The sequence below is a fragment of the Opisthocomus hoazin genome, chromosome 4, assembly GCF_030867145.1.
Source record: "Opisthocomus hoazin isolate bOpiHoa1 chromosome 4, bOpiHoa1.hap1, whole genome shotgun sequence".
NCBI classification, from domain to species: Eukaryota; Metazoa; Chordata; class Aves; order Opisthocomiformes; family Opisthocomidae; genus Opisthocomus; species Opisthocomus hoazin.
In genome coordinates this window covers 28,926,668-28,941,195 of record NC_134417.1, presented here as the reverse complement: position 1 = coordinate 28,941,195, position 14,528 = coordinate 28,926,668, and the positions used below count along the sequence as shown (strand labels likewise).

At 57.5% G+C, this 14,528-nt stretch overlaps 1 protein-coding gene across 13 annotated transcripts in view; it reads left to right on the top strand.

Annotated features, from left to right (window-relative positions):
* Window positions 1-14,528, top strand: part of MBNL1 (muscleblind like splicing regulator 1) — a 102,116-nt gene that overhangs the window by 62,612 nt on the left and 24,976 nt on the right. For all 13 annotated transcript variants that reach the window (XM_075418447.1, XM_075418456.1, XM_075418444.1 and 10 more), the window contains one exon: window positions 9,108-9,278. In XM_075418447.1, coding sequence (XP_075274562.1) covers window positions 9,108-9,278 — 171 coding nt within the window. The remainder of the gene's footprint in view (window positions 1-9,107; window positions 9,279-14,528) is intronic.

The window sequence follows — 14,528 nt, the reverse complement described above, 5'->3', positions numbered from 1 at the left end:
ATAAATAGTTTTACCATTTACAGGCAATATTCGGATTTTGCGTAACAGCCGTCTTCCTGCCCGGGTTTGAACGCGCCCAGCGCTCTGCCGTCGGCAGGAATTTGTGCTCCCTGGAAGAGGGAGGTGCCTGCCTGTTTGTTTTGGATCGGAAACACGTAACGCGTTACAGCTGGGCGGCTCGGCTTGCTGCTAGCGCTGCTGGCCCCAGCGCGAGTCACTCGGGCACCGGCAGCACGGGGCACCGGCGACGGGCACGGCCCCGGCCGAGGGGAGACGGCAGCGGGGCGTTCGGCGTCATGAACACCCCCAGCGATTCGGTGCGGAGTCCCCCAAAGCGGCTGGGTTAATTAGGTCGGGCACTGATGGTTGGGTTAATTAGGTCGGGCACTGGTCATTGATAAATAGCGGCGGGGTGGCTGAGCATCCGCGCAGTGCAGGCGGCGTGTGTGGCACGCCCAGGAGTGTCAGCGGCCACGGGCAGCGCGTGGTGCTGGTTTCGGGAGGTGGCCTCTTCAGAATTTGCGGGTTAGACGTCTGGTTTTGGAGAGCGGGGCTCGGTCCCTCCGATGGCACAGAAACGCTTCACTGAGCCCATCGCAGCGCTGCAGGGGGTCGAAGGCCGTGGCGGCGGCCAGGGGCCGGCAGCAGCGATCGCAGCCGCTCCTGGTCGGGGCGTTGGTGGCCAAAGCTGGGCTCTCTGCGTCTGCGGCGCGGGGGTTGCCTCGCTGGTTGAGCGACGGCCACGAGGACAGCAGTGCTGCATGCAGGGTCACAGATTGAACTGTAATGTTACAAAACCACCTGAGGAAAAAATGTTTGCTCAAAACATGCTTACAAATATCTTTAGGGTGGGGGTCAGGAGGACGGGGCCAGACTCTGTTCAGTGGTGCCCAGCGACAGGACAAGGGGCAACAGGCACAAACTGGAGCAGAGGAAGCTCCAGCTGAACATAAGGAAGAGCTTCTTCCCTCTGAGAGTGACGGAGCCCTGGCCCAGGCTGCCCAGGGAGGCTGTGGAATCTCCTTCTCTGGAGATATTCCAGACCCGCCTGGCCGCAGTGCTGTGCAGCCTGCTGTGGGTGACCCTGCTTGGGCAGGGGGTTGGGCTGGGTGACCCACAGAGGGCCCTGCCAACCCCTGCCATGCTGGGATTCTGGGATTCTATGAACCCAGAGCGACTCCATGGGGCTGGTGTTTCTTTCACTTCAGTTTCCTTTTGGAATAAGCAAGAGGGGAGCCTGGAGCAGAGTTTGGCTGCAGTTTGTGTTTTGTTTTTACCTGCTGCACACGAGGTACCCACGGACACCGCCATCGAGGCGGGGTCCGGCACCAGGGTCCAGCACCAGCTGCGGGCTCTGCGCTCCAGGGCAGAGGCAGCTCCTCACGGCCCACCCTCATGGGCACCCTGATCTTCTCTGCTGTTCTCACCTGCATCCCAAACTCCCATGGTAAGCAGTGCCGCGCCGGCATGGCGCTGGGAACTCGGGGGAGAGCCGGGGTCTGTCCCAGGGACCTCAGGGGAAGAGCCGGGGTCTGTCCCAGGGACCTCGGGGGAAGAGCTGGAGTGTGTCCCAGGGACCTTGAGGAAGAGCTGGGATCTGTCCCAGGGACCTTGGGGAAGAGCTGGGATCTGTCCCAGGGACCTCGGGGGAAGAGCTGGAGTGTGTCCCAGGGACCTTGAGGAAGAGCTGGGATCTGTCCCAGGGACCTAGAGGGAGAGCCGGGGTCTGTTCCAGTAAGGTCTCCGCACGCAGTGAGTGGCACATTGGTGCCCTTGGTTCTCCTCTGGCCCCAGACTTCTGTGGTGTTATTCTAATGGTACGGTGGTGGTGGACTGATGAAAACCAAGAAGCCTTCCCGTTGGCTTTCGTGAGCAGCAGCTCTTGTATAAACACGCGCAGGGTGGTGTAGCAAGTGCTCGGTAACTGGGGTTGTGCTACCGCAGTGGTATAAAAATAGCAGAAATAAACAGACCCAGCGGGCTGGCGCTGCTTCGTTTTGAGACTTTCCCAGCCCAGCTGCAGTTAGGAACCTTGTCCGTGCAGATGTCTTTTCTGCGCAGGGTGGTCGGTGTTGCCGAACTCCGGCAGCACAGAGGGAAGCTCCGGGTGGGCTCAGGCAGCTTGCCCTGGCTGAAGCCGGCGGCCAGTGCCGTACCGGGACGCGCGGAGGCAGTGGCACATGCCGGCTCGCTGGGCCTGTCTGTTTGCTCTGGTTTCATGCTGCTGCAGGGGATGACCTGAAACAGGGCTGGCAGGACGGCTGTGTGCAGCGTGCGCTCTCCGGTGTGTGTTGAGCGACAGCAGTAACGGAGAGCTTCACTTCGTCTGTGCCCAGTCAGCGTTCTGCTGCCTGTCTGCCTTGGCTGTGCCATCTGATGGTGGCTGATCCTCCCGGACGAGCTCTTCGCGGAGGATCCCCCTCTGCAGAGCCGCGGGTGCCCCAGCACAGCCCATCTAAGCACCGCTAACGCCGCGAGCAGAAGGGCCGATGCCGTGTCGCCTCGCTGCCGTCTCCCCTCTCACAGAATCACAGGACGGCAGGGGTTGGCAGGGCCCTCTGTGGGTCACCCAGCCCAACCCCCTGCCCAAGCAGGGTCACCCAGAGCAGGCTGCACAGCACTGTGTCCAGGCGGGGCTGGAATATCTCCAGAGAAGGAGACTCCACAGCCTCCCTGGGCAGCCTGTTCCAGGGCTCCGTCACCCTCAGAGGGAAGAAGTTCTTCCTCATGTTCAGCTGGAACTTCCTCTACTTCAGTTTGTGCCCGTTGCCCCTTGTCCTGTCGCTGGGCACCACTGAAAAGAGTTTGACCCCATCCTCCTGACACCCACCCTGCAGATATTTGCAAGCATATTTGTAAGACCCTCTCGTGGGGGTCTGGGTGTGTCCCCAGTGCCGCGTCGCCGTCCTGAGCCCGGCTGGCTGCTGGAGGGAGCAGGCAGCAGCTCCGCATCGTGGTGCCGTGAACGGTGTCCCCGTGGGAATAACCAAGCGCCGGGCGAGCGCGGCTCTGAGGAACCTCAGCCTGAAGTTGGGGGGTCCGGGAGGTAGCGGCTGCGCTGGGCTCCCGGGGCGCGTGCTGGGAGAGGAGGGTTGGTGCTGGGGGTCACGCTGGGTGACGGCACGGCTGCGGCCGGGGTCGTCCCCGGGCCCTCCCACACCCCAGAGGACTCGGGGTGGAGACCCTCCCATGGCCCAGTTGCGGAGCGGCTGAGGACAGGGCATCTCGGCTTGGCGCAGGGGTGCCCGGAGGGGTAACGACCTTGTGCGAGCAGTTTGCTAATTAGACCTTGCTTATTGCATCACCAGGCTGTGCTTTCCAAGAAAGTTTTAGGCTGGAGCCAAGGCCACCAGGGTGGCGAGTTTGCTGTTCCTCCCCCGTGTGACGGACTGGATGGTGTTTGCTGAGGAGGTGTCTGCGTTAATGCTCCCTCAGGGCAGAAGTGCAAACTGTTGGTGCCCGTGTTAGCTAAGCCTGCAGCAGGTGGAGGGGTTTGCAGTCTCAGAAGTGAATCCCAGGAACACATTTTCATTATCAAACAAGCAGTCAGGCTATTTTGTGGAAGGAAGTTATTTCCAGAGAGCAAGAGTTGCTGTTGTGTTTCTGACAAACAGTGTGGGATCGGAACAGAGGATGCAGAGCTTCGCAGAACACTGGTGTTACAGAGAAGAACGTGGTAGTGACCTGCGAAACGGGCTCGTTTCCTGCTCCTCCGTGTGAAAGCCGTCAGTACCGAGGTGAAATGTCAAAATCCAGCACGGCTGTCAGGTGATCCGAGTCTTTTGGAGATGCTTACCCTGTCTTTCCGAGTGCAGAATTTTTGGGGTGATCTTTCCAAGACAGCATTGACCATGGCTTCTTTTTTGTTTGAGTTTCGCCTGTTTTCTCGTTCACAATTCTGCAAACGCTCACACGAAATGCCTCCTGCTCTGGGAGGGTGAAGCCGGGCGGCGTGGCCGGGACGTGCCTGGGTCCCTGTGTCCCTGCTCCCCGAAGGCAGGGCCAGGGAAAGCTCCCCGCTGCGCCAGCGGGTCAGCGGAGCTCGGGGAGCCCCACGCCGCACCTCGACGAGGCGGGACGGGAGACGGCACGGCGCTGGGTTGGCACTCGCGTCCAGGCTGCGCCGGGCGTCCTGGGCCCGTGGCCAGGGCGGGCTGTGCTTCTCGGCAGCGTGTTCGAGCAGCGGAAGTGAAGGGTGCAGAACAGGGGATTGAAAACGAAGACTAAAATGGAGAGCCAGTGCGGGGTGAAAGATTTACTTCTGCAGTCGAAGCAGAAACAAATGTGTACTTGCCCTCGTATTTCAAATAAGACTTAAAAGTTTGTCTTTGTATAGTAGCTGCTGTTCACTAAAAAGCTTATACTTCTTCCTGGTGTTTTACCGATAATTTAAACAGAGATCTGCACGTCTAAAATGTGTCTGCCCCAAGAAGTAAAGATTAATGTGAAAAATAAAGTCAGAAAAGCCCATGTCTGTGTGGCTGGGCAGTAGTAACGTGACACGGAAAGGTTCCCCTCCGCTCCGTCCCTGCCGTGTCGCGGGGCAGGAGCAGCTGCTGGGTGCTGGCTGGCACCCGAGCAGGCAGGACGCGTACGGGGAGGCAGCTCGCTGCCACCTGCCAGGGGAAGGAATAGAAAACGCAAGCAAAACAGGCATTTTCTGTCAGCAAGCAAGCAAATAAAGTAAATATTTTCTTACAGACACATTTTTATTAATTCCTATTTCCAACTAAACACTCCAACAATCTGACCAGCAGCTATTATGAAGTGCAGTCATCTTCAGGAAATGCCTGGAGCAAAGGGTGTGGGGCGTGGGTCAGAGCGAGGAATTGAGGTGAGCGATTACGAGGTTTTTAAGGTATGGTTTGGGGTTTATTTCTTATTTCCTTGGAAGCTGCACAAGGGTGTAAAAGCCATGTGTGGTGGCTTCCATGCAGCGTGCCGGTGTCCCTGGCCGCTCGCCGTCCGGCTCCCCGCGCGGCGTGGCAGCTCCCGTGCCGCGGCGGTGCTGTCGTCGCGGCGGCTCCCGGGTTGGCTTGCTTCTCTTGCCCGCCGCGGGCTTGGCCGGGGTGCAGCGCAGCTTCCCCGGAGCAGCGCCGGGCGCCGATGCCGACGGCGTCAGCCAGCGGTGTGTGCGGAGAGCTGTGAAGCCGGCGGCACGGCTGCCAGCGCCTGGAGTGCCACCCGCTTCTCCCTGTCCCCGTCCCTGGCATCTGCCAAGGCCTGGCAGCTGGAAATCCTGCGGGCACCGCGCTGCCTGGATGGAGCGGCAGTCGGGTGGGCTGTTGGGTTCAGCCTGGCGCTCTGCCCGAACGTTGTTGATATGAGAGCTGGAGAAAAACATCATGTGAGAGCGGCCCGCGTGCCCTCCCGCTCTGGCGTTCCTGCCGGGAGGACGCCGAGCGCTGAGCCGAGGGGCCGAGCCCGCCGTTGTCCCCTCCGCACCCCGAGAGCCCCGCTGGCTCTGCCCGGGGTCCGCGTCCCACGCAGCGTGGGGGGTCAGCCACCCCGGAGTGTGCCCAGGGAGCTCGGGAGCGGTTCCCATGGGTGAAGCCCAGCTGCGTTCTGGTGGAACTCTGCCTGTGGGCTGGTGCGCGTGCCAGGACGCCGCCGGCGTGCTCAACTGCCACTGCTCCGAATTTACGTGCTTTAGTGTTGATATTTTTATGATTGAAGAAACAGCAGAAGGTTTAGAAAAGGTTCGGGAGGTGAAAACCTGCCTTAAACTTTGCTGGCGGAGGTTACCAGAACCTAGTGGAGAGGGAGCCAAGGAGCCCCGTGGTGGCAGCACACAGGAGATGAATGCAGTCCGTGTTCTCGACCGAGGTCTTGGACGGTGGCTTTCAGCTACGGTGTCTGACTCCTGGGCATTCTGCGGACCGTTTCTGAAGGTCCATAAGGCCAGAAAGCCATTTCCCAAACAGAGAAGTCTGCATTTCTTTTGGAAAATTTCTAGGGCCTAGAGATTCAGGAAGGCTGACAGCTAAATGCTGCGCTAGACTCCAAAGCGACGTGCAGGCGAGAAAGATGTAAACTTTTGATGGTAGCTGATGATAACTACATATAAACAGAGTTTACCTAGGGATGCAGTGTGTTCTTGTAGTCCTTAACTCCGAGTAAATTGTCTTCCTGAAAGATGAGCGGCTAAGCAAAGAGAAATGTTGGCCTTGGCGGGGAAGCAAGGGAGGGGGCTGCCTGTTTCCCGAGCCTGGGGACATTGCATCAGGTCACTGGAGCGGTTTCTTCTGGCCTTCGAGCCTTGGAGTCTGTGAAAGTACCTTGAGCAGTCGTGATCCAGTCTTTGGATGCTGCCTGGAGAGCTGTGGAGCAGCCCAAACCCCTGTCCTGGTTTTGGTTAAATCAGAACCAGTTCTCTTGGTGACAGCCCCACCCCTGAAATAAGACATTGCCTTTGATCTTCATTTGGGAATCAGGTTTGTTGATTGCTCCTCTCTGAGTGCAGCAGCATGTGCTGTATTTCCACGTTACTCGTTTAGCACTAATGAAGTCTGATCTTTACGCTGTGCTGTGTAAGATACCGTCTGCCAGGCCGCTAGTGAACGCGTGCTTTCGCCCCGTGTTACCCGGTGGCAGCAGCGGTTGGCACGATTCCGGTGCCGGGAGAAGAACCGGTGCAACTGAAGCTGTTGCAGCGCTTGCTGGTTACCTGCCGCGTCGTGCGACCGTGGCACGCTCTGCCTTTTCTGCCTGGGTGTCGTTAGTGTTCGCTGCTGTGGTATCCGAACCCCGATTTGCAGCAGGAAGCTCCGTTCCCCTGTGAGAACACGTTCCCAGGCTGCCCAGGTTTGCCTCCCCACATCTTCCCTGCAGCGCAGCCACTGTGCCCGCAGCCTCCGAGCGTTCCCTGGGCGCTGCCGTGAGTGCTGCCCAGCGCTGGGGGCTTGGGGAGCTGCTGGGAGCTGCTGGGGGCTGCTGGAAGCTGCTGGGAGCTGCTGGGGAGTGGGGCGTGCTGGGGAACTGCTGGGGGGCTGCTGGGGAGCTGCTGGGGGGCTGCTGGGAGATGCTGGGGAGCTGCTGGGAGTTGCTGGGGAGCTGCTGGGAGCTGCTGAGGAGCGGGGCGTGCTGGGGAGCTGCTGGGAACTGCTGGGGGGCTGCTGGGTGGCTGCTGGGGGGCTGCTGGGGAGCTGCTGGGAGCTGCTGGGGGGCTGCTGGGAGCTGCTGGGGAGTGGGGCGTGCTGGGGAGCTGCTGGGAACTGCTGGGGGGCTGCTGGGGGGGTGCTTGGGAGCTGCTGGGGGGCTGCTGGGGAGCTGCTGGGGGGCTGCTGGGGAGCTGCTGGGGAGCTGCTGGGGGGCTGCTGGGAGCTGCTGGGAGCTGCTGGGGGGTCTGCTGGGGAGCGGGGCATGCGGGGGGCTCCCGGGGCCCTCGGGTGCGTCAGCGCTGCGGGGACGGCCCACGGGGCGCGCAGCAGGCTGGCCGCGACCCGGGTGCGTGGCCTGGCAACAGCCACCACGCTGGACGTGCTGTGCGGTGTGTCAGCGCTGGGTGCCTGCGCGAGCGTCGCTGGGGTGTCAGTGAGCTGGCAGAACCTTGGGTGCCTGCGGGAGAGGGGGACTGGAGGGGGGCAGCGGCAAAACGATGCTCACGGCCAGCCGGGGAGACGAGAATCGTCCTGTGGCTCAGATTCCTGGCAGGGCTCCCAACAAGAACACAGCTCAACTTGCCGAGCAAAACTGCAGGAGAAGGTCAAACCGTATTGAATTAATTTGTTTCCTGGTAAGAACTGTTTCTCACTGAAGTTCAGGCTGTCTTTTGCCTGGTCATTGTTCCTCTTTGGATCTGTTTCAAAGATGAAGGAGTAAAGGAAAAAAAATGCAATTTAAGGAATATCTTTTTTTCCAGAAAAGGATTCGGTTCTCCTTTTTAGTCGTTTATTCTGTCGTTGTCATCCCTTTGGTGAAAGTATGGGCTCCAGCGTTACAATTTTAAAGAACAATTAGTGTGTAAAGCTTCCATACTAAGGAATTTGGATTTTCTGGAGTCTGGTGGCAGGCGAGCTCGTGGCTCACGTGCCGTGAGCCGAGGGGGTTCCCTTCCATGGAGAGGGGTTCCCCCTCCCCGCCGTCCCTGCGCCGCAGCCCGGCTGGCCATGCCCTCCACCCCGGCTGCGCCTTTGGCTTCGAAGTTCTGGTGGAGCCGCAGCCGGGGCACTTGGGGCTGGCTTGCAGAACCCACGTTGGCGCCCAGCTCGCTGTGCCCCGGCTGCTCCGCACCCAGCTGGGAGCCCGGGGGGGCACGGGGGGCTGGGGACCACCCTGGGAGGGTCACCAAGCAGGGGGTCTGCAGTGCGGAGCTGCTTTGCTCAGTGACAGGAGGGATGGTGGCGTTTGGGATACATCGTACATAGAATTGTTTTTTATTTTTTCTTGATGTGAATGGTTGTCAAACTGATGAACGTCCTTAGATCCAAATAGAATTAGTGCATGAAATCTGTTGTTTACGACATCTGAATTTAATGAAATATTTAGAAACCAGTCAATTCTGATTATCTTGTTTGGTTTGCACAATCGCAACAAAAAGGCATCGCATGCAAGCGGCGTTCCGGCCCGGTGAAGGCGCAGCGCTGGTGCCGAGCTCCTGGAGACCACGCCGCTTCGGCCGCCGTCGCGCTGCGCGCCCCATGCCCCCGGTGCCCCCGCGCCCCAGCAAGAGGAGCGAGCCGTCCGCCTCCACAGAGCCATCCCGCTGCTGCAGCTGGGCCACGGCGCTTCGCGTGCTTCCCGAGGCAGCTCTGCGGGCCGGCGGCCGTTCTGCGTCCCCTGGGCATCGCCGTCACCCTGCAGAACCGCGCGCCCATGGAGGACGGGCGTGCCGGCCTTGCAGAGCGACTGGTACCTGCTTGCCTTCAGCGACTCCCCGAAGAAACGGTGCTGGCGGAGTCGCAGGAACAGGGAGTTTGGAGAGGCAAAGCATGCGACTGGTTCTGGAGCTGTGGCGTTGCTCCGGCTGGCGTGCGATAGCCTGGAGATGCAGCCGAGCGCTGGCCTCCCGCATCTGTAGCGTGCGTTGGGCGTGCTCTAGCCAATGACATACGGAGCAAAGGTACGCCTATAGCTTCTAAGCCAACTGTGTCAATTCTCTTCTTCAGGGCCGATGCTCAAGGGAAAACTGCAAATACCTTCACCCACCACCACACTTAAAAACGCAGCTGGAGATCAATGGACGCAATAACCTGATCCAGCAGAAGAACATGGCCATGCTGGCCCAGCAGATGCAGATTGCCAACGCCATGATGCCTGGTGCCCCGCTGCAGCCCGTGGTACGTGCGCGTTTGGGCTCCGGTCGGTGAGTGCCGGGAGCTGCTCCGGAGGGAGCTGGCGGGGGTGCTTACACGCCTGTAAAGTCCCACGAACCGGTAGCTGGCGGAGAAATCAAATACGATGAAGTGCCGGTCTGCGTGTCTTTGTACTGCTTAATTCTCCCTTGCCTGGAGTAATATTGTTAGTTTAATTAATGTTGTTCATCTTTTGTTAATTTAATTAATTTTTTGCGATGTATTTCTTAAAATTAAGAAAGCGAGTCATCTGTGTGGGGTTTTCATGAATAGACATTTCCTTTGCAATTTCATGTGCTCTAGGAAATTCCTGGGCTGGAGAAGATTCCCACTGGATGTTTTCCCTTCGTTCCGGGGACCCTTCTCAGGGAATTAGTTCCTGGAATTGGACTTTGCGTTTCACAGCGCGTTGTCAGGCAGGGCAGAACTTGCCCTGGGTGACGTATAGAGCGTGTGGGTCTGGGCTGCAGGATCCAGAGCGCAGGCTTGGCGGGAGGGAGCTGATCACGCTCTGTGCGGAAAGCCCAGGGGCCGGGGAAGGAGAGTCCGTCAGAGGCCTCTCGTCTGGTCAGCGCAGAACGTGGCCGTGTCTCACATCGCATCTGTTGCTCCTCCGTAAGCACGCGCAGTGCAGCGGGGCGCAGCGCTGAGCGCCATGGCTTTCCCCGCAGCAGTCCCTCCTTTCAGCGCGTGTAACGATGACTGGCATCAACCCGCCCTGCACCCCGTGCCAGATCCTCTCGAAGGCAATCCAGCCAGCCTATGGAAAAATCTGGCCCAGAACCCTTTCAGTATAAATTGCTGGCTCAGACGTGAGAGCGTGCTGGTTAACAGATGAGCGAGACGGGTGCCGGTCGGTGCGTGGGCAAGGCTGGTACGTGCTACGTAGACAGGCAGGCGGTGCTCCCCTGGCTGAAGCACTCTATTTCAGCGGGTAAAATGGCAGCAAAGGGAAAAAGCTGAACAGGAGATATACAATAAACAGATCTGCATTAGCACTTCTCTGACAGTTCTTTTCTTCCTTTCTTGCTGGCAAGGGTGGAATTCAGGGAGTTGAGTTTACCTCCAGATACCTGCCGTTAGGAAACCTGTATTCACTCTGTTAGAGGGGTTCTTCAGCTTTTATTTCGAAAAACGCAGTGACAATTAATACTCCTCCAAATGTAGCAGAATCCTTAGGAAAAATCATCTCCCCAGAAAGGACTCTCACACTTGTGCCCAATGCTTGTTTGGCCCCGCGTTTTGTGGGTCTGTAGAATACCAGTCCTTATGTTGTAGCGTATTTGATGCAGTTCATGGAGCTGTTACTCTCCCACAGAGCTTCATGCCTCGGCTGTTGCAAGGAAAAGTGTGTGTGGGGGAGAAAAGCAGAAAACGTCGGATCGTCACAGTAAATTGGCTTTAGTTCCCAGTAGCACAGCGTGAGAAGATAGGACGTTTTGTTGTCTCCCTTGTGACTGGCTTTTCTTTAAATGAAATTTCTCCCTCACCTAGCGAGGGGATGCGCGGAGGCCACGTGCAGCCACGGAATGCCATGGCATGGCGGGGATTCGGGGATGCCCTGGCTGCGCCGTGCCGGAGGAGCAGGGCTGCCACGGGCTGGGCCCACTGCCTGCCGCTCGCAGACCAGGAGCAAAATTCAGCATCCGCACGGCGAGACAGCTCCGACACGGGCTGTACTTCACGTGCTTCAGCTCCCCAGGAACCACAGAATCATTTTTCAGTTTCAACGGCTAGAAACAGACGTGCGCACGTGCCACAGTTTTATTTTTATTTCATGATTTGAGTACAATGATGCAGCCTCAGTGCCAGCAGTCTCGTAATTGGGACTGTGGGGAAGCTGAAGTCAAAATGCAGCCGGTCAGAACCAGGGCTTAAAACGTTCTGCTCTGCTAACCGCTTTGTCTGCTTGTTTCAGGAATCATAAGCGAGCGCGGCGCTCTCGGGTTCACACCGAGCAGTGCCTGGGCACACGCTAACATTTGGGTAAAGGTAAAAGAGTAATGTGATGCAGTCCTTTGGGTTAATGTTCCTTTTTAATAGAAGGAGAGGCTAGTGTGAGGATAATCACAGAACATTAGGGGTTGGCAGGGCCCTCTGTGGGTCACCCAGCCCAACTCCCTGCCCAAGCAGGGTCACCCACAGCAGGCTGCACAGCACTGTGTCCAGGCGGGGCTGGAATATCTCCAGAGAAGGAGACTCCACAGCCTCCCTGGGCAGCCTGGGCCAGGGCTCCGTCACCCTCAGAGGGAAGAAGTTCTTCCTCATGTTCAGCTGGAGCTTCCTCTGCTTCACTTTGTGCCCGTTGCCCCTTGTCCTGTCGCTGGGCGCCACTGGAAAGAGTCTGGCCCCGTCCTCCTGACCCCCACCCTGCAGATATTTAGAGGCATTTCGAAGGTCCCCTCTCAGCCTTCTCTTCTCCAGGCTGAACAAGCCCAGCTCCCTCAGCCCCTCCTCACAGGAGAGATGCTCCAGTCCCCTCATCATCCTCGTAGCCCTCCGGTGGACTTTCTCCAGTAGCTCCTCATCTTTCTTGAACTGGGGAGCCCAGCACTGGACACAGCACTGCAGGTGGGGCCTCCCCAGGGCAGAGCAGAGGGGAAGGAGAACCTCCCTTGCCCTGCTGCCCACACTCCTCTTAATGCACCCCAGAATGCCATTGGCCTTCTTGGCACCCAGGGCACACTGCTGGCTCATGGTCAGCCTGTCACCCACCAGGACACCCAGGTCCCTCTCCACAGAGCTGCTCTGCAGCAGTCCGCCCCAGCCTGTACTGGTGCCTGGGGTTGTTCTCCTTGACACTACACTCAGCTGTCCGTGATGAGCAGCGTCTGAGCCAGTGCGTTCCGCAGCGCAGTTCAGGCCACCTGCCCGTGCCGGGGTGGTCCCGGTGGGCGCTGCTCAGGTTCGGATGGTGCGGGCTCTGCTTTTGCAGAAGCCAGGCTGGTGCAGCACGAGGACACCTGCCACAGCCCGCTGGCGGTCCCAGAAGTAGTGTCTCCCAATGGATGTCATCCGAGTAGCTTGGCCTGAAAATTACGGTATTTTTTAGCAGAGCTGAGATGGGTGTTATTTCAGGCTGTTCTAGGAAGTGATTTATATCCTCCATCTAACGATGCTTCAGTCAGTTTGTTCTGTTTTACAAAAATCAATACCATATGCTTTAATGAAGGTAAGTGAACTGACTTAATGAGAGACTTGCAATTTGGTAAGCAAAGCAGCAGGATCCTTTCACTCATATTTCTGTTTGATAAATGTTTTAATTATCTTAGTTGCAACTAATGTCTGTGGATTTTCCCCATCTTTCTTCGTTCGTTCACGCTTTTACCTGTCCTTCTCTGGCACCTGAGGGAGGGGTTTCAGAAGGCGAGCGGGGTGGCGTGTCCTGCTGCCTGCGGGCACGGAGATCCTGAGGCAGGGCTCTGCCTGCCCAGGTGGGTCCTGCCCCCCTCGCTTGGAGACTGGTTTTGGGGGAGCTGGGCGCAGCCAGGCTGTGGCCTTGGCACTAGGGCAGCAGTGGGTGATGCTGGGCTGCTCCGCAGAAGCAAGGTCAGAGCCTGGAGTCGCCTGCTGTGGAAGAGCTTGGCCCCATCCTCCTGACACCCACCCTTCAGATATTTGTAAGCATTTATTAGGTCCCCTCTCAGCCTTCTCTTCTTCAGGCTGAACAAGCCCAGTTCCCTCAACCTCTCCTCGTAGGGGAGATGTTCCAGTCCCTTCATCATCCTCATAGCCCTCCGCTGGACTCTCTCCAGTAGCTCTTCATCTTTCTTGAACTGGGGAGCCCAGCACTGGACACAGTACTCCAGATGAGGCCTCACTAGGGCAGTGTAGAGGGGAAGGAGAACCTCCCTCATCCTGCTGGCCACACTCTTCTTGATGCACCCCAGGATCCCATTGGCTTTCTTGGCAGCCAGGGCACACTGCTGGCTCATGGTTAACCTGTCGTCCACCAGGACACCCAGGTCCCTCTCCGCAGAGCTGCTCTCCAGCAGGTGCACCCCAAGCCTGTACTGGCGCATGAAGTTGTTCCTCCCCAGGTGCAGGACCCTGCATTTGCCTTTGTTGAACCTCATCAGGTTCCTCTCTGCCCAGCTTTCCAGCCTATCCAGGTCACGCTGAATGGCAGCACAGCCTTCTGGTGTATCTACCACACCTCCCAGTTTGGTGTCGTCAGCAAACTTGCTGAGGGTACATTCTAACTCTTCATCGAGGTCGTTGATGACCGGGGACACCGGTCTGTGCCGCCTGTCCTCCGAGGGCACCGCGTCGCCGGGCGTCTCTTCGGGGAGGCCGAGGGGCTGCGAGCCGCCTGGGCTCACCACCGCGTCGGCTGCTCCCGGGCTGGGCTGGTGCGGCGGCGGGACAGGCTCCTGTCTCCCGACTCACGCGTGTGCAGCACACCGCAAAATGCCTGCGAGCTGCAGGAGCACGGGGCGGTCGGGAGGCCGCGGGGCGTTTGTATCAGTAGAAAATGATCTCAGTAGAAAAGAAATGGGGTAGTCTTTGGTTTACTGTATAGTGAGTTTATTGGGTTGAAATCAAACATTGGTATCTTCTAAGTTACACGCTAACAGACTGCTTCGTAGTTTTATTGTTGTTGTTCATTGTTACATAGCTAATAACACAGTAAAGTGCAGTGACTTAATAGTGTATTTCAGAGTCATGTTTTATTTCCTGTAAAATCTGCCCCTCTGCTTTTCATTCACATGGGTGAAGAACCAGAGACAGAACAGAAATTATTCCCGTTTACATAACTTACTGTCTTTTTTTAGTAGTCTCTGCGGGTGTTTTTGCCCAGTGTTCCGAATGGTCTTGTTCCTCGCTTCCAAACAGTTCAGTCATTTCCTCAGGAATACAAAAACTCGTGATGTTATGTGCTGTCTGGCTTGAAGAGATATGAAACAGAGAAAAAGAGTCACTGTAACTCTAGAGTTGTTTTTCCCCTCTGAAAATGAGTTTGGAAGACAAATCTAAATGCCTTGAGTAACTACTTTATTTAGATACTGAAGATAAACACTCCAGACTAGATTTTATTTGGCAGTTACACGGGCAGCGCAGTGCCTTTGCACTCAGTGGGGCAGAAGAGTTGTTGAAGCTTTACTGCAGTGCAATAGCTCCACATTTTGTCTTACAGCGTTATTGGGTCTTCTGCACCCAGTTATCCTCACAACACGTGGTAGCCTGCGAGGACATCTGACTCTTTCTGTTTTTAAAACAAGCAAACGCACACGA